The 20,322-nt window shown below is 40.6% G+C and overlaps 1 protein-coding gene across 3 annotated transcripts in view; it reads left to right on the plus strand.

Annotated features, from left to right (window-relative positions):
• The window catches only part of igsf9b (immunoglobulin superfamily, member 9b), a 45,637-nt gene that overhangs the window by 5,742 nt on the left and 19,573 nt on the right, over positions 1 to 20,322 (plus strand). For all 3 annotated transcript variants that reach the window (XM_084728920.1, XM_084728919.1, XM_084728921.1), the window contains 2 exons: positions 4,125 to 4,220; positions 8,366 to 8,572. In XM_084728920.1, coding sequence (XP_084585046.1) covers positions 4,160 to 4,220; positions 8,366 to 8,572 — 268 coding nt within the window. In that variant the 5' untranslated portion in view covers positions 4,125 to 4,159. The remainder of the gene's footprint in view (positions 1 to 4,124; positions 4,221 to 8,365; positions 8,573 to 20,322) is intronic.

The following is a 20,322-nucleotide window of genomic DNA, read 5'->3' on the forward strand; positions in this document are numbered from 1 at the left end:
GCAGTGAAGATAAGAGAAGTAGCTTCCACAGCAGAGGTGTATTCTGTGATCTGTTGTAGATCATTGCTGATGCACTAGCTTTACTGAGTCATGGTCCACATTGGTTTTTGTTGCCTGTGAGCTCCATGAAATGTAGACAACACTACCTGTGTGCTCTACAGCAAATAAAACAGCCGTGTCATCTTCACGGACTCCCAGCAAGCAGAGTAATTAAAAGTGTTTAAAGTGAGTTGATTTACGTGTGATTGATCACTGCACAGCGGATGACAGTGTGTCCTTGATTTGTCTCACCATTTTGATCGCTAATTTAATTACACTATTAACACTCGGAGCAGAAGGGCAGGATTAGTCTGGGTGTTACAAATGTACCGTCCAGAGGGCTAAGTCATGACTAGATCCAAAGCAATTTGTGTCATTGAAATCCAGCGAAACATCGGGTGAGTCAGTGGTGTCCACACATGACATGTTAAAAGTCGTGTGCTGAGGCAGGAATCCATTGTGTTTTTTCCTACTTACCTATGATCACCTTATCTAAACTAAAGTCACCTTTTATCTTTTAAAATCACGTCTCAGTAACCTCATTATTAGAGCGTCAAAGAAGTAAAGTTCTGTTTCACTGTGATGTCAGTCCCTATTGCAGAACGATGTACTATGATACAATCTGTAATGTCACTGTCTCTCATTTTAATGATTTTTTACAAGTCATAAACAGACACTTATTATTCGGCAAATGCTCTGCATTAATTTGAACTCTGATTAAGAGAAATAGGCAAACAAACTGTCGCAATATAAATTTTAAAGGACACCTCAGCTGTAGAGTAATGACTATTTCAACTGGTCATTTTTGATTTATTACAGTGAATATTATTACAGATTTCTCTCTTAACCATCTGGAATATTTGATTTAGCACATAGCATATCTAAGTACAGGAAACAGGAAGGGAGAAAGTTGACCAAGACTCTGATGGCCACCCACCTTGCTCAAGTGTTACTATAGTGTAAATTCACATTTTTGATATTGGACTGATATCACAGATCCACACACTGATCCCCCATACATTATTTCAGAAAAATATTAACAGTAGTCAGTGGCGAGTCACAATTGATTACTACTGTTTGAATTGTGTGATTTATTACATATAGGATGCTTGTCAATTCAGAACAGAATTTTACAAGCCAAGAAAGTTGTGGTTTGTTGAAGTTTAGTTTTGTTTGAAACTGCTAAGAGAACTACATCTCTTGTCTCACACAATGTACATCACCAACATCATTGTCGTCCCTTGCAACATTATCTCACCTAAAGTGATTTATTTAACAGTGATTTGTGGTCCTTTTCCTTTTCAAAATTGCAGAAAGCCATTAATTGTTATTTTTAATGTGTTAGGTTATTGGTATTGGCAGACAAAGTCAGATCGGAACTGAATAAAAGTTGCTTTGTACATTACGAAAGTTAGAATTACTCACAGGTCTGCAAGTGCTGTTGTCAAACTCCAGTGAGATAAACAGCAAAAGTTTGTGCTGTTTTACTGTTTTTCAGCTTGTTACACAGTTCATGTTCTGACAGCTGGGTTCCTTTTGAGGCCCTTTCTATCTCTCTGTATATGTCAGTTAAATGGCCCCTTGCTCTGCTCTGCTGCCTGAGGAAATAACCTGGTTGTCTTCCGTCTACCTCTGCACCTGCAGACAAAGCCCGCCTCAAGGCTTCCTCTGTAATATATCAGCTCAGTGTGTCTGCCTGTCTGTTCCCACAAGCCACTCATATATTCTGGTGTGGGAGCAGAGCAGAGAGAGCCGGCAGGAGCGAAAACAAGATTTGTTACGTCTTGAGGTTACGTGAGGTCTAGATATGAGCTAGAATTTTAGATATATGATAGAATCTGCTCATTACTTTTGCTGTCATGTCGTGAATATAACTGTCAACATGCCAGCAGAGATGATGCAGTGATGTGCAATCACTTCTATCTCATTTTTGACTGCTGGAGGTGACACCCAAATGATTAGACAGAAAATATTTATTTCTTTATTATATTTTTGAGTCCATTATAAAGAGTGCTGCTTATTTCAACACCCTGCAGAGCGAATAATGTTTGGTAGGAGTAATCCTTCCCTCGTTAGAATCATTGCACTGAAATGATCTGTCATGCCAAAGCTACCAGCCCCAGCCATTATTGCTGCGCTACCACCCCCCTATTCATCAGCTTTTACTGTAAAACCAGCCCCACTTTAATTTGTTTTTATCCCACTCAGTGCTTGTGTGACATTGGGTTTGGCTTTCTGCTTGTTTTGGAAAGGTGCTAAACAAAAGTTATTATCGTGCTTCAAGGGCAGCCCCAGCAGTCTCAATCCTGTGTCGGCTAAATGCAAGGAGATAAATGCACCTTCTCCTTCTCTATTCTGGGCTGTTTATTTACTCAAGTGCAAACACAACTGCTAAGAGTGTCCATCCGTCATGTGATTCAGTTATCCTGCGTTTCTGCAGTGCATCTGTGGCTTTATCAGGAGCTAATATCCAACACCTACATGCTTTCTAAGAATAGCCTCCTCCTTGTATTACTTACATGAACTTAAAAGTAATAAGCTGGTATTAGGGGTACTGAATGGAGTGACTTAAGGGGAGGGGGCGAGGCCTTTCATTATGTTTGAAGGGCAGCAACTTAAACTTGTGCCTCCAATCCAATTTGAGGTGGAGGGCTTCATGAGTTGCTGCAGCTGTTCTCATCGTTCAGACTGTCAAGTAGACCCATAATTTGTGTAAGTGGAGTCATGTTTGTGGGGCTCATTTGCAGATAAAAAATCAGTGGACTGTGTCGGTGCTTTTGCGTGTGCTCTTTGTGCATTTAATAGTCGGGTGAATCATGCTTGCTGCTTGAATTCAGTTTAACTGAAGAGCGTTTTCAAATGGTGGTCTGTTTATGCCAGTTCAAGGACCAGTGTGTAGGATTTAGCAGAATCTAGCAGTGAGCTTTTAGACTGCAAACCCCTTGTCTCACCCTCCTGTGCTACTGCTCTGGGCTACTGGAGAAACATGGCAGACTCTGTGGAAGAGGACCTGCTGATTTCTGGGCCTGATATGAAAAGCATGGAGTTAAAGATATATCAGTTAATATTCTTTATTAATATGCAGTATATGAAATCCAAAATGACATCTGGGCACTGAAACAGTAAACTTTCACTGGAATTTGTAATAATTATTAGGGGTGGGAAATTCATAATTCTTCTTTTGCAATTTCTGAAATGATTTTGTGCTGAATGGATTTTTTTGTATATATAAATAACTATTAGATAGTCTGTTAGCTCAGTGATAAAATATGAAGGGAATTCCTTTTAACGAGCTAACAGAAATTAGCATTGTGATTTGAAATTTTATAGACCAAACAACTAATCGATTAAGCTAGAAAATAATTGAGAGATTAATCTACCATGAAAATAATTGTTAGTTGGAGCCCTAACACTGCAATATATTAAATTTCCATCGTATTCTGCCAATAAATCCTTGTAAATCTTACATAGTGGACCTTTACGTTCCTTTTTTAAGTACTGGTAATAGGATAACATCTGGAGTCAGGGAGAAACACCTTTCAATATTGCCTATGTCACCTGTCAGTTGCTGTTGCCCTATTTAGTATGAGACGAGCCCTTATGGATGAGCTGGACCAATCACAAGCATCAGGTTAATCTGTACATACACTCAGTACATACGCCTTGTACAGGTCTTCTCTGTGGACAGCCACACATGTAAACATGTATGCACACACACAACACACACACACACACTGTGGCCCATACAGGGAAACCTTCACAGGATGCATACAGTTCTCTAAGCAATCTCGTGCCCTACTGTCTATTTGTAGCACTTGTTGGAATAGCTTATTTGCCGTAATCCAGCCACACCAGACATGCAATTTTCCAGAGGATTAAGTGTTTTCAAAGAATACAGTTATTTATTAACCAAGAAGCATCTGGATTGTGGTGTAGTTTGTTGGATTATGAGGTGATGTTAAACTTGAGGGATTACAGTCGTCTGAGGGGGGATATGAGGGATGTTCTTGTGCAGTAGTGTATCTGTGAGTGGTACATTAGTATTCTGGTGGAGAGTAAACGGGATGTGTGGTCTTCTCTTTCAGGTCGGGAGATGTGTGAAGGAGTGTGACGGACGGCCATGGGACTGGAGAGACGGTGGCTTCAGGCTGTCACCACCGCTGTAGCCATCTGTCTGCTAAGTAAGTATGCTAATACAAATATGGATCCATTGCATACATTTACAATCCATCTCCATAAATCATTTCTCTTTGTAGGAACTTTATTTTCTCAAATGGGTACTAGCCTTCCGCAGTCCTGACTTATCTTATTAACTGTTTATTCACAAAATGCATTCATATTATCAAATCATCAAAGACATTTCCAAAAATTCAATACATCATATGAAGCTGCTGGAACTCATTGTTTGAACTGATCATTTTCTCAGTTATCTGCAATTTGGACTGCAGCTAACCATTATTTTCATTGATGTTTTCATCTGTTGATTATTTTCTCGATTAATCAATTAATTGTTTGGATAACAGGTCACAAAATGGGCAAAAATGCCAAGATGACATACTCAAATGTAAAATGTTGTTTTGTTGATAACCCAAAGATATTCAGTTGAGAATGAAATCAGAATATTTGTACTTCTTTTTCTTTAAAAAATTACTCAAGCTGGTTAATTCATTATCAAAATTATTGGCGATTCATGTTATAGTTGTAGATCTTATTTTCCTCACTTATTAAAACACACAAGAACAGCAAAAGAAACACACACAATTATGTAACACTGACAGAGAAAATTCAGTCAACATCTGTAAATATGACTTGCACATGAATCACAGGACAGATTAACTGGTGAAAATCTGCTTTGTTGGATCAGATTTACATGATCCTAGCGATGGTATTGCTTTACAATATGTCACTATGTGTCTTTGAAGAATAACTTTAGCCGCTTTATGTGGCATTATTACAGAATCTATAAAACCACTGTCACTGTTAACTTTGCATTTCAGGTTTGTATTATGTTTTCAAGGAATTGTGCAGCAGACTGTTTTAGTGGTGGCGATGATGAGTGAATAATGGATCTATATTGAATTAAGTCAAATAATCGGTTGGAATTTGTTCTAGAGGGGTACAAATTGTGTGCATTATTTATATACAATCAATGAATCAATTTATCATTAATAATTAACAGGACACAAAATACCGTTTTTTTTTTTCTTGTTTCTCATTTTAAGTCTCCTTACTCAACAAATGACCAGACAAAATAATGTCAATATGAGGTGCAATTACTGACATTTCTAGACTCTTAATTCTAATAATAATTGTAATAATTATTTTGACAGATATTGCAATTGCTATATAATTCATGATCATTGGGAGTGATCATTTCTGCATCTAAGTTTTCATTTTCATGGAAAGAAACTAATAAAATCTTGATGACATCACATATGTTGGGGTCTGTACCAAAAAAAGTGCTTGTTTTTTTTATCAGGAGAACAAGATTTGTCGACCAGAGCATCTCTGCAGTACTACAGCACTTCATAATAATGCTGTTTTGTCACATACTTTTCCTTTACCAAAATATTGCCTGCAATCTGGATATCACACATGGCCTTATTACAGTTTAGATATTATTTGAATTAAGTATACAGCAGGGCTGGGTGATATGGCTTATAGATAATATCTTGAATTTTAGGCTATGCCAAAATATGCAATAGATACACCTTTTCTCTAAAATAACAAACCATAAATTCGCAAATAGTGCAAACATTTGATGATCTTATAGAATATGATGAGTTGCTGTAGATTAAATTATCCAGCAGCATCTAATGTAAGGCTGAGTGACAGGGACAAAAATTACTATCACAATGTTTTTGACCAAATACCTCTATAGTAATATCGATAATGAAAAGTGAACTCATGTCATATGTTTGAACAAATTTGTTTTTTCAGAAGACATTCTCACTGAGCTTTAATAGTTTGTAAAATAACCAGTGTTTTTCTTCCTTTTGTCTCTGCCATTTGTTTGCCTAGTTTCACCAAAAGTTGATTGTTCACCAACGTCAACAGGACCTACAGTATATCACTTGTTATGGTAAAGCATTGCAAAGCAGTTGGCATGTGTTGCTGTTTCCATATAGTTTGAGTGACGATGAATCTGGCACAGCTCCCGTTGCCTCACATTAGAGAAAGTGAAGAGGAGGGGTCACAGCACAGACATGAGTGGACGAAAGAGAATGAGGCCAAAATCCAACTTAAATAATATCTGTGGTGGGTGTGGATTTAGATCAATCCTGGATTTATACTACCCCCAACCTAGGCACGCTTTTCTGTGTGCGTGCATGTGTTTGTGAGTGGGGGGTGGTGGGATTGATTGTGCTGGTCCGCAGACCATGTGTGAACCCCAGGGGGTGGTGGGAGGTCGGCTGGAGAGAACACAGAGGGTCCTGCTGTCCTGCATCAGAGTATCAACCCCCCCCCCCCCCCCCTCCGAGATTAAAGTAATCACCAGGCCAGATGAGTAGCAGAGCAAACACTGGCACCCAGTTGCGCACACATCCATGCAAGCACATGGCAGCAAGGGACGGAGCTCAGAAAGATAGAGGCAGTAAAGACTGCTCCAGGTGTCACTAATGGGATTGCTGTGTGTTTGCAGGCTTTGCAGCTATACGATCTTGTTACCAAATGCCACATAATTGTTTTACATGCCCTCAGATGGCCGAGCTTTTAACAGGGAGCGCCGTGGGGATGTCATAGTCACTGATGAATCAAGTTTAACATTCATGCATCAGTTGTTTCTTCTTTCAGTCTATTTCCCACCGACTTTTCTGTGTCTTGACCAGGGATGGGTATTGATAAGATTTCATTGATAGCAATGCCATAATAGATTCTGCTCATCTGTCTGATTCTCTTAGTGGTTCGTGGTCAATTTTCAGTCTGGAAAAGAAGGCCATCCTTTTTAGCATCAACAGAACTGTTTTATTATCTTTGAGTCTGAACACAGTCTAGAAATAAAGAAGAAAAAAGGCATGCATGTGACTCATCATCTGAAATGACTGAATGCATATGGGATGGATGATTGGAGAGACTAACTAAACAAAGTAAGAGCAGAGGACAGGATGTGTAGTTGATTTTGATTTGTGTTTCTTTGTATATTTTATTCTGCTCATTTGCTCTTGCTGTGTTATGAATGTTTGCATTTGACTGTTATGTTTGGTGAAAAGTGGGGCAAAATGTAGGAATACTCAAGCAATTCAGTATTCCAGTTTATAGTTTATTTATAAGGGTGTCCCGAATGATATTTCTGTTAACTTTAATATTCTTTTTTATTATTGCTCTGCATGCTTATGAATGATAAATGTGAACCACTGTGCAACTTAACAAATACACATACTCATGGACTTATCAGCACGATGGATGATGTATTCTTACTTACGTGCCCCTAACAGAGAGCTGCAGCTCCAGGATGGAGTTTGAGGTGTTTGTTTCTTGTTTTTTCTTCCTGCAACTAATGAATAAATGAAAATGTGGTCGACTGAGACTCATGGTGCTGACTAACGCCCTAAATATTTGTACAGCATTGGTTTCTGTTTTGGTTTAGTTGGTCAAAAAAAGAAATATGGTAAGCCTGCCTGCCAATAATGTTATGATAACAGGATATCTACCTTCAGTTACAGACATGCTGCTCGGTTTGGAAGCAGTGGCACTTAGCATAGTTTCATGGCATTCCTGGAATTTAAGCCCATGATGTGTAGATGATGTTTCAGCATATTGCTGGTGTTTCCAGCCTTATTTGAAATGATAATTTTACAGACATTACAACTGGCACTGTTGTCATCCTTTGTCGTGAAATGAAACCATGCTTTGGACAGATTTCTTCCTCTTTGCCATGACTCCTTTTTGTTGCAAGTTTTCAGCAGTGTAGACACATGAGTTTGACGTCATTATTTTGCAAATCTGTCAGAAAAAAAATGCCGGCATCGATAAAATTGATAAGCTTTAGGGCAATTTGGAACTGTTTCTCAACTGGAACTGGTTCTTGATTCCTATCCATAGTCTTGACCTCTTCTTGTTTTCCTGCTCTCTCTTCCAAAATATGGCTGGTCGTGTTTTATGAACTGTTCCAAGCATAGCAAACAATTTTCACAGGAATGAATGACCAAAAAAAAATCCACAGAGGTTAATCTGGCCTTCCTGGCAGCCATATTTCATCAGGCCCTTATAGAGGAAGATTTATGTGTTCATGCACCTTTTTACTGTTTGTCGCCTTCTGTGCTATCAGCAAATGTCTACAGTGAATTCCCTGCTTCATCTTGGTGATATGCTGTTGTCCTTACAGGTGTGTCTCAGGGTGAGGCATCATTGGTTCGTGCCAGAGAGGGGGGCTCTGCAGAGCTGGGCTGCAGTCTCTCTCCCACATCCAAAGAAGCCACCACCCCAAACCTCTTCCCTCTGCATGTGGTGGAGTGGGTGCGCCTCGGTTTCAACGTTCCCATCCTCATCAAATTTGGAGTGTATGCTCCTCGTGTTCATCCAAACTACAAGGGTAAGAGATCAATCACACACTCCTTTCAGGACGCTGAAAGACTTGTATCTGTAACAACACATGTTACTTGACTGGAGGTGCATTCCCATGAAGCAGACCTATAAGACCTTGCTTTGATTGAATCTTTCTTTCCACTGCTTTGGTGATTTCACTCCACACAAACCCTGATGTGGGCTTTGAAAACATTTCTCAGTAGAGTCTGGAGCTACTACTATAGTATAGTTTGTTTCTTAAAGGGAAAGTCTAGATTATTTGAAGTGGGATATGAGGCACGTCCCTACTTTGGAGAAGCAGCGATGAGTTCAGGTGTAAGAAGCTAAGCAATGTACTACTGTAGACAGGGTCAGCAGCAAAATAGCATGAAGCATCCATGGTCTGAAACAAACAATGGCAGCTCCTGAAGAAGTTTGCATAGATACTGTGATAGCATCCATTACATCAGAACTGGAGAGTATTTCTTCACTGGAAGAAGAGCAAAGAATGGCACTGAAGGCTTTTCTTAGTTAACCTGTGTTGTATGTGATAGACAGATGGATCATCCAGTCACCTGCCAGGCGTTTTTTTGAAAGTGTGTGCCCTTTTCCAAACAGTTTCTAAGGACAATGGTTTCTCACTGGAAATAGCTGTCTGACAGCAAGGTAACTCACTGAAAAGATTCTAAATATAGCGTACATATAAAGTGATTTATTTAAGTGGCTAAAATACATTTTGCTGCTGACTCCAGCCACGGTACAACAGTTCATTGCTCAGCTTCCTACCCTGGTACCCCTGCTGTTGCTTCAAAGTAGGGGCATGCTGACCAGCATCTACTGTTGGTAAATACATTGATTATTGATAAGTACCTCATATAAACCCACTTCAAGTAATCTGAATTATCCCTTTCAAGGACTCAAGAGACTCACTACCAATTTACAGATTTCTCTGATTATGGTTCAGTAGACTTAAATGGGGGGAGGGGAGGTGTCCATGTGGCAACATTTCTCTCTTACCTCCTTGAGTTACATGTATCTTTCTAGTGTGAGCAAAGGTAGACATAAGGAGGAGGCCACACTGGTATTTGTGAAGACTTGCGGAGGGGAAGTTTGGATGAAACAATATCCCAAATAGGTAATCCATCCAAACCACAATCCCTGTAATTACTGCTGGTGTTCAGTCTGTGTGTCTCAGACTGCAGGGAGAAGAACGGGAAGGGCGAGAGTGGATGTATTTTAATGGAGGCAGTTAAAGGGGGGTGGGGTAGCTGAGCAAGAAGAAGGGGGGTACCAGTAACGCTGTGCATCAGGGGATTAGGCGTGTAGGTGGGGGCTTGGTGGTCTGATGACAGTGTTTTATTAGTATGCTGAGGGGTGACCCAGTAAGGGGAGATTGTTGTGCTGGAAGGAGGATGGATGAAGCATTGGGAATAATGGGAGTTTTCTTGCTGGAGCCCTATAATCCTGGTATTGTCTACCAGAGGACAAAAGACAAAGAGGGGTATCACAACCTACCCTCACTTTGCCAAAGCCAACAGGACCACTAGGACACTCCAAAATCCCATACTGTCCCAACTAGGTCACTCAAATGTACAGGGAACCTCGCTTAAAATAGGGCTGTCACAGAACCATTAGGGCTGCAACTAATGATTATTTTTAATGTCAATTAATGTGTAGATTATTATCTTGATTAATTGATTAGGTGTTTGGTCCATAAAACATCTAAAAATTGTGAAAAAAAAATCAATCACTGTTTCCCAGAGCCCAAGGTGACCTCCTTAAATACAAACAGAAATAAAAAACAGAAAATATTCACATTTAAGAAGTTGGAATTGGAGAATTTCTACTTCTTATTCTTCAACAATTAATCAAACCAATGAATCAATTATCAAAATAGTTGGTGATGAATTTAATGGTTGATTAATCAGTTAATCATTGTGGCTCTAGATATTTTTAAACTTTTAAACTTCAATGCAATACTTTTTGTATGATTATAATCTGGACATGGTGTACAGACGATGTCTCTAAACACTTTCTGGTTTTGCTGCAAGCCAAAGTTCAGGCAGTAAAATAAAGACTAAAATGAAGTGAGGTCTTGAATGAGCATCTAGATTATTTTTATAGCTTCAGTACCTTCTATACTAACAAATGTTAGTATTGTGTAGTCTTTAAACATGGTTGAAAAAATATCAATACTTCGATACCTTTGACAGCCTTAGCTTAAAATTCCTCTGCATGGGTTGCATTGGAACTTATTTTAACAGGAAGTCCTTTAGAGAATGAAAGCCTCTGATTTAAAAACAAGTTTGCAGCATCGTGACAACTCAGGAGCCACAGTTAAGATCTACAGGGGATGAACCACAATCAAGCTGCCTCTGCTGGGCAATTGGACCACATGTGTTTGGCATGTTAACCCTTTTGTAGGCCGTTAACTATGTCATTGTTTCGGGGCAGTCATCTGATGCACAAGCAGCCATTATGAAGTAAACAACATTGCAGAGATGTAGATCACAATCACAGCAGCCACCACCCAAATGCTAGTGAAATATGCAACTGGCTGGTAGATTTGCATTTCTCACCAGCCAAAACAAAAATGGTAATTGAGTGGCCTGTAAAATTTGAAAAATTCGCCAGCCATTTGGGTGGTGGACAACAAATTAATTTTAGTCTCAGCTCACAGTAGAAGCCTGTTTGGGATGTCCCAATATTTTGCCATATCTATATCTCCCCTGTGTGTACTTGTCTGGTGTGGGGTTTACCCCGTCTGCCTCAGATCCTCATATCTCCCCTCCCACTGGAGGCAGATGGCAGCATGTGAAGCGTGTCAGCAGTGCTGTGGGTCTAATGTATTCTACCCTCAAATTAAAATGATGGGGGGATTTCAGATTTAACCACAAGACAGTCAAGTAGGAGACCATTTCCTGATCTTTGCCTTGGCTTGTTGTCTGAGATCAGGAACAAGACAGCAGGGATGAGACCTGTGCTGTGATGGATTTACAGCATAATGGCTCAATATGTATTATTAAATTTAAGTGATTTGCTGTCCTCATTGCATTGCAAATGCTGCACATTTAAGTAGACTAAAATAAAACATGAATCGCTGTCTGTCCTTGGTCTGCTGCTTTGTCTCAGGCTCACTGATGCAATTGGCCATTTTTAGAAACTGAGATGAAAGAATCAAAGCAGCGATATCTTGCATGACTATTTCAGTCGTCCATTAAACCAACATTTTTTGATACGATATCAGGTGTATTTGAGATTGCACTCTGTATTTGAGGAGTGTCACGGCTACCCCCACTCTGTCTGGGTCTCAGAGACCTTCTCTTGTCAGCTTAAAGGGACAGTTCACCTCCAAAATGAAAACACATATTTTTCCTTTTACCTATAGTGCTATTATACATCTAATTTTTTTTTCTCTTGAATATGATGGGACTAATTGGCACTCAGTTAGTAGTGTCTCTTTAGGTTACTCAAGATAATCCACAGACCTTGGTGTGAGCAGTTTCATGTTGGAACTATTTTCTTTCTGCCTTAGAATCTACCTGAACTACGTCCTACATGCAACTGCTCAACAATTAAGAAATTAATCAATTCTTAATTGGCTATTAAATTAATCTATTATGATAATTGACTAATAGTTTTTTTAGTCGTTTTTTTAAAAGCAAAAATTACCACATTCTCTGGTTTCAGCTTCTTGAATCTGAATATTTATTGGTTTCTTTACTCCTTTATGACAGTAAACTGAATATTTTTGGGTTGTGGACAAAACAAGACATTTGATGATGTCGTCTTGGGCTTTGGGAAACAGTGCTCAACATTTTTCATCATTTTCTGATGTTTTATGGACCAAGCAACTAATTGCTTAATTGAGAAAATAATAAGCAATTAAAGTAATTGTTAGTTTCAGCCCTGCAACAAAGTCTGTGGATAATCTTGAAGAACCAGGTAGTATATTTTTCAAATGTATTTTTTGGCACTTTGAGTGCCATTTAGTCCCATTATGTTGAAGAGAAAGCAAACATCTCTATGGCTGACACCTCTGAACGTCTGCAAATTACACACAACAATTTGATGTATAATAGCACTACAGGTAAAAGGAAAAATATGTGTTTTGATTTTGGGGGTGAACTGTCCCTTTAAGCAGACAGGAGAAGGTCTCTGAGACCCAGGCAGACTGGGGATAGCCGTGACACTCCTCAAATACAGAGTGCAATCTCAAATACACATATCCAACCAAAAACTGGTTTAATGGACGCCTGAAATAGTCATCCAGGATATTGCTTACTTTGATTCTTTCATCTCAGTTTCTAAAAATGGCCATTTGAATCAGTGAGCCTGAGACACAACAGCAGACCAAGGACAGACAACATTTCATGTTTTATTTCAGCCTGCATAATTGTGCAGCTCCCAAACTCTGCAACACACCAAAGCTATCTAGATGGATAAATAGCACTACAGAAGAAGAGGAATAAATATTTTTGATTTTGGTCTGAACTGTCCCTTTAAAGTGATTCAGGAAGGTATTAGTCTCCCTTGTCCCTCTCTTCCTCTCTGTTTCACACCCAGCATGCCCTGCAGGGCTGAACATTAGTCGACTCACAACAAAGAGGAAACAGCCGGCTAAACTTTGACTGACACATTATTATAGTCTGTTTGAGGTGTATTTGTTGAGACAATATGTTCAAGTCTTGCAGTGTCAGGATGGTTTAGTGTTGCAGGGACAGATCAAATGTCTCCTGTGTGCTGAAGTAAATCAGCAGCGACTGTGAGCAGGAGACTCCGACCTGAGGTTAGAACGACAATGGGCAAACCCCCAGATCTCAGCAGGCATCCATCACACTCTCAGTGTGACCTCTGAGCACTGGAGAAGTTAAAGCCTGCATTTGTCACACACATGCATGCACAAGTCATATACACACACTCTTAAATCTACACAAACTGTGAACTCTACAACCTCTCCCTCGTACACTTGAGTGGACTTAAATATTGAACAACGCCTTGGCAAACATGGGTCTGTTTGATAAAGCCACAAGCAGAAAATAGCCCAGCTGAAAGGTGAAACTGATCACCTTTATCCATCACCAACCAGTTTTTCCGCCATAACTAGACCAGGACGATGTGTGGCAAACAATGACACAATGAAAGATGAATAGGTGGCTGCAACTTGGGAATTTCATGTTAGTCGGCTTAGAGCAGCAGGCCATTACAAAAGCTTTGTTGCCTCATGCTTCAGGTGTGTTGCTGGCCAGATTCAGATCAGTCAGTGTTTTGCAGGGTGTATCAAATATTACTCTACTAAGTAAATTTAGTCTCTGTGCAAGCAAGGTGTTGTCAGCTCTTGTTATGGCACTCAAGCGACATTTTTTGAACACTAGATGTGCCTTTGAAAAACAATCCTATTTTATCTGTCTTGCTCTCAAACCTTTGGCAAACTGCGCAAAAGCAAGCAGAAGGCTGAGAGTGACCATGCTGCCCATAATAGGGCAGCAAATGGTCAGTCTGGCAGTAAATGTACAGTACAGGTTACAGTGTGTCCGTTAATAAATGCAGCAACTTCTCAAGACCAAGAAAAGTCTAGTCTGTTATTTCCAAACTGCTGGAAAAGAGTCATCCTTAAAGTGAAATGAGCAGGAAAAGCTAATGTTAAGCTAATGCTAGCATTGTACCTTTACAACGCTGGCTCTGGTGCAGTTGTATCCCTTTCAGAAGCTTGGTAATCCAGCCTTGAACTGCAGTGTCTTTTGTGGAGACTATATAAGATAAATGTGTTGTTCTGTGTTGAGAACAATTGTTGTTGCTGGCAATCCCATCAGACCAATCAGAGGCTGTATTACTGACTTGTCAGCCAATCAGAGGGTGTGTTCCTGACTAGTACTGGTACTGTAGGTGTGCTCATAGTTTAATGCGCTAATCTTTTAAATAAAAAAAAAATGGGTTGGTGCTTTATGCCTTTAATGGTAGGACAGATGAAGATATGATAGGAAAGAATGGAGAGACTGGGGCAATAACATGCAACAAAAGTGGGAGTCGAACCTATGGACTCACAGCCTCAGCACATGTGACCAACTCTTTAACAAACTGAGCTACCGGGCCACCTAATGTGCTGATCTCAACATGAAATTGGCCCTTCAAAATAAAATTTGCACTGATGACAGTAATAAGCTCAACCTGGTGGCAGGCATCACCTGACTGCGGTAAGACGGTTATAATCACAGCCCCCACAACTCATAAACTTTGTCTTTTTTTTCTCGTGAGTGCCTGATCAGTACTGCACATGTGCAACTCTCAGAAGAGATGAGAAGGAAGCAAGATGGCTCATTCATTAGCTACTTCCACTTTTAGTCACTTAAGTGATCAGGCAAGTTGGTTGCTATATTTACTAGCCCGACATGGCATCATACTTGCCACATGGGCAATAGGCAGTCCTTATTGTTGAACCCTGAAAAGTGAATTTGGGTTTCATTTTTTAAATTATTTTGGATATTATAAACAGCTTGATATTCCCTCCTTATTATTATTAGAGGCACTAAGCATTTTCCTGATGGTCACTCCACACGAATAAGTAAAGCAAATTTTAGGAAACTAGCAATTATTAACAGTGCTATCTCCTCTTGACCAGAAAACAAAGCTCAAGTTCTGTGCTGGAAAACAGTTCAAACACCTCTTGTAATCTCACTGGACCAAATTCCATATTTTAAAATACTTCAATCCGGGATCATGTACAAGGGCTAATGCCCGCTGTAAGTTGAGCGGCCACTGTAGTGAAATTTTGGCACGTGAGCTGTGTGTGTTTGCTGGTGCAAGGGTTAACAGAGGCGGACAGAGCGAGAGGGACAGAGTTAACTGTAATCTATCTCACGACAAAGAGCTATTCATAAGAGGGTTAAACTGATTAGGGAGACAGGAGGATTGAAGAGAGAAATTTAGGGGAGTAGGAGGGGTGAGCTGTCAGAGGCAGGGGGCCGGTCCCAGACTTATGATTGTATTCAAATCAAAACACATCCCACAATGCACCTCTGCCCCGACTCTCTTATGCACATACGGATGGACAAAGAAAAGCAGTGCTGATGCTTCTGCAAACAGAATAATCTGTCTTCCTCCATAGTTCCCCCTGCTATTGTATCACATATAATTCACCATACCCCACGTATTACCATATCAGTAAGAACCAGTGGGAACCCCCAACGCAAAAATCACATGTTGATTCATTCCTGTGGAACAATAAAAGCCCTACACTCTTAGAAATAAAGGTGCAAACTAGAACAGTAAAGGGTTCTTTAGCTTGTCCCCAAAGGAGAACCATTTTTGTTTCCTGTTAGAACTTTTTGGAAAGGTTACACTCATTTCAGAGAGATCTGCCTAAAACCCAACATGAAATTATGCCTAGAACCATCTGTGAAAGGCTCCCCATATGAGAAGTTCTACAGAGAACCCTTCTATAGTGTAATGGTTCCACCTAGAACCCTCTCTGGTGGTTTTATCCTGAACGTTGCCACCTTCTAAGGGTGCCCAACAAGAACCAACTCTACCAAGTCTTTTTATATTGCAAGGGTTTAATCTAGAACACTTAGGGGATTCTACCAAGAACCTTTTTATAGTTCAAGGGTTTTATCTAGAACCCACCCAGGGGGTTCTAAGGAAGACTCTTTTATATTATGATACAAAGAACCCTTGACAAACCTTTTCTTCAAAAAAAATGTTCCTGAGAAGCAAATGGTTCTGGATGGCTCATCAGCCCTTCAGGAAGAACCCTTTAGTACCCTAATTTCTAAGCTTTAGTGGCCTCAAAACTATGTGAAACTACAGTATAAGAGTACTAAAAGAAAATAAAGTTATAAATCCTAAATGCAACTCACAATGAACAGGAATTATGTGGGTAAACTGTCTGTGCTTTAAACTGTTCTCAGCTCAGTTGCATTGCAGTGGTTTCACTTCACTCACAGAAAAAGCCTCATCAATCTTGAAAAAAAGAATGGGAGATCAGAAACCATGAGACGAGGCCAGCTCCTGGCCAGCGGCATGACTCTGAAAGCTGAGTTATTCCTAACCTGCCACCCACTGGGCGAGAACCTGACTCTCGCTCATATGAGGAAGAGAGTGCGTCATCTTAGAGGTTCACACAGCATCGGTGGATTAGCGTTTCCATTTTATACCCTTGGCTGCACCGCTGCTCGACCTGTTGGAAACAAGGGCTCATTTTAAGGTGGACTGGAGCTGTCATGTGATAGCTGCTGGAGGAAAAACAGTGAGGAGGAGGTGGAGGAGGAGGGTGGACGCAAGACAGGAGAAGCAGCTATTGTTTCTGCTACTCTCGCTGTCCTCCACAGAGTCTAATGATGTTTGTCTCTTGAGGAGGAGGACTTGTGGACATTGTGCAAATGTAGAACCAGGGGGAGTGATGAATGTGTCTGCTGGGGAGTCACGGAGCACAGAGGTCAGAAGGGTCAACCTCTCATTGGTTGTCAGTGGATTATCGATGCTCATAATTCAAGTAACCTCTCCATAACCTCACCTCTTGCTCAATCCCTCTTTGACTGAAAAACAGGGTGGGTTTTGATCATTTTTCAAGTGTTGTTGTCAAATTATGGCAGAATATTTGCATTGTATCTGTGCATCAGGCAGAGCACCTGCCGAGTGCCATTTCAGATTTCAGTTCAAGGCCAAAGATGCAACATTCAAATTTAAATAAAGCAACATTTGTCACACAGCATCAACCTTTTGTCTGTCCGAAGGCTGAAAGGAAAACAGTCCTTTCTTCTTGGGCCTCATTCATTTTCTCTCACTCTTGCTTTTTTGCTGCTGGATGTGACACAAAACTGTTTTTCTTTAAAAAATCTAAACGTCCTTTTCCTCTACTGGTAATTTTTCAAATATTTGACAGTATAAACCCACCCCTCAGCGTGCACGACCCTCCCCTTACCCATGTTTGGCCCCGCCAGGTTACTACAGCAACTGAATTCAAATCTAAACCTACAGCCCGGGCTTTTCTCACTCTCGTCACTATGGTAACCTGAGAGAATGAAGAGTGGGGGGCGGCCGTCGCTCTTTGTAGTGATGGACAAGAGGGAGGCTACGGGAAAGGGTTAAGTGTTCAACAGGGAAACCAGAAATTCCCCCCGTGGTGACCCAGGGGGCAGGGCATTCGCCAAATTTTGAAAATCAACATGTATACACACCCACGTGCTCCTGAACCCACGAGATCAGTTCACATGGTGGTCAGTCAGTGGGATTTCCAGACAGAATATGACAAGAGGTGTTAATAGCCACAGTGATCTTTCCCATAATATTTAACCACATGGGGATTAGGTGTATGTTAAAGAGGGTTTGTGTGATTTTGCACGTGAAAGTGTTTTTCCTCTTTAGCCTACAGTGGCCAGCTAATTCCATGTTCAACTGGAAAAGGTTGCATAGGAAATGGGCCACTTAGGGAGGATCCCTCATGGAGAGATAAAAAGAAAATGCCTAGTTATCCCCATACCTGTTATCATCTGTCTGCACATTTCCTCTCTCCTGGCCCTGCCCAGTTGTTTGAAAGATGCTGACTGAAACAAGAGGCATTCATTTTATGGTGCCTCTTAAGTGAGCACCACCCATCAAACGCTGGTCTGTCTTTTAGGAGGTCAGTCAAACATTAAACCTCACTATTAAGCGCAGCAACAGCCCCAGTCAGGAATGCAGGGTTAATTGTTAGCCATTGTTGTCTGTCTTTTTCTCTCAGTGTGTGTTTCACCCCGTCTTAAGGCCACGTATAGACTCAAATGAATGTTATAGCTTTCCAGACACCACTGTCTGGAAAAGAAACTGGTGTGAATAGTGTATATATTGTATTTCTCATGATATTGTTGCTTCAGGGTTACAGGACAATCAAGAATGTCTACTGGAGGAGAACGTTAAGATCAAATAAAAAGACAGATTTTTTTTCCGTTTTGTACGTCAATACTTTGCACAAAGGATTGAATTTGACTGACATAACTTACATCATCTAAGCAACTTGTTAGCTGCAAACAAGTATAACGTGATGCCAGAAACTTCTCCCCTGTTTACTTTCAAACTGCTTTGGCCAGGGCCTGGTATGAGCAACGTGTGTGTTTCCCCCCTGCACGCATCCTCCTGTCGTTTAAAGCCCTGAGATTGAAGGGGGGAAAAAAGAGTTCATTGAGAGACAGAATAAAAGGAAGGGGGGGGTGGGGGGTGGGGAAGGGTAACTTCAGTACCCTGAAAACCAGGCTGCAGTCACCAGGCAACCAACAGATCAAGTTTCAAAGCCTGACAAGGAGTTGTAAGAAGTACAGAGAGGCAGGCGAGGGAGCGGGGCATGGGAGTGTGTATGATAGGGAGATGTGTGTGTATATGTGTGTGCTTGTGCATGGCTCCATCTGTGTTTTTGAGGGGGTTCACACACAAGTTCAGAGCGTGCATCTGCCATGCTCCACGTTGTTTATGTCTGCCCTGTGTCCTTAATTGATAAACAAAAACGGGTGACTCGTTTCGTTGTGCATCTGTTGTAGAAATCCCTTTTAAAGCAACATTATGCAGGAATTGGAATTTTTTATTTCGTAAAGATTTAAACTTGTCCAGTGGCCTCTTGCCTTGTTCTCTCTCTCTTACTCTCTTCTTAGCTTTCTCTGTCAGTCTTGACTTCGGTCGCTTCTCCTCTGCCATGAGAAGCTGCTGAGCCTGTTTACAGCTTCTTGCAATGCTCAACATTTCTGATTAGTCGAGTACTCATATAATTTTATTTCATCCACCACTGATAAAGATCTGCAGCTGCAAAACAGTTTGTTTTGTGCGCATTCTTCTTCAACACATCAACATGGAGTTATGGAAGAAAGCACAAGGTGCATGTGAAAATCTCCTGCAAGTAAAGAGAGTTGAATATACATGCACATAAATGATGTGTAGAACGGCTGTCGCTTTTTTTTACGTCAGTGGACTAATTTGCCTGATCTTGGTATGTATTAAGACCGTGTTGGAAACACAGGAAGCAGCAGGCTGATGGAGCATTTTAGTTCCTTGAAAAGTGATTCTTGAAACTAAAAGTTCCAGGTAGTTTAGGGTGGAAACTTTACTGAACTGAGATAACTAGCTGACAGCAAGTATATTAAGTAGCAGTTGGAAATTACTTTAGCCACATCTGTCCATCAGGAAAACTACATAAATCACAGAGTTCAGGCAGAGTAGCCGGCGGACATTCCTCTGCCAATGTTATTCAGGTTTCTTTGGCAACAACTATGCAGTGCAATCTGAATATGCATTTCAGTTGGGGGTTTTACCGCAGTTTGTGGCGGATGACCTCTTGCCTGTTGACCGTTAGCACTGTGCAGTGTAAACAAACCAACTAGCCAACAGTTTGCAACACTGGGGTAGTGATGCATGCACAAAAGAAAATACCACATATCTGGTTGGATGGAGACTGGGGAAACACGTCATGAAAGGCTCGGACATCAACAGGTTTTTGGATATGCACAAACATGGCAATGCAAAAACCTTTTCAAGACAGTGGTTCAATGAATGAAAGAGAGAGACTCTTTGCACAGTTTAACCACCCTTGGAAAACTTTGACACAAAGAACCAAAATAATAGTTCTTTAGACAAAAGTTCTGGGTAATTTGGATGGAAAATTGACTTAACTGAGCTAATTAGCTCACAGGGGCTATATTTAGCAGCAGTTAGCAGTTACTTCAGCTACATCTGTCCATCAGGAATCTCCATAGATTACAGAGAGTTGAGGAGGACATCAGAGGAAAAATCAGTGACATAGCTGATGATGTGTGACAT

This window comes from Lutjanus erythropterus, chromosome 10, assembly GCF_056507025.1.
Source record: "Lutjanus erythropterus isolate fLutEry1 chromosome 10, fLutEry1.hap2, whole genome shotgun sequence".
NCBI lineage: Eukaryota > Metazoa > Chordata > Actinopteri > Lutjaniformes > Lutjanidae > Lutjanus > Lutjanus erythropterus.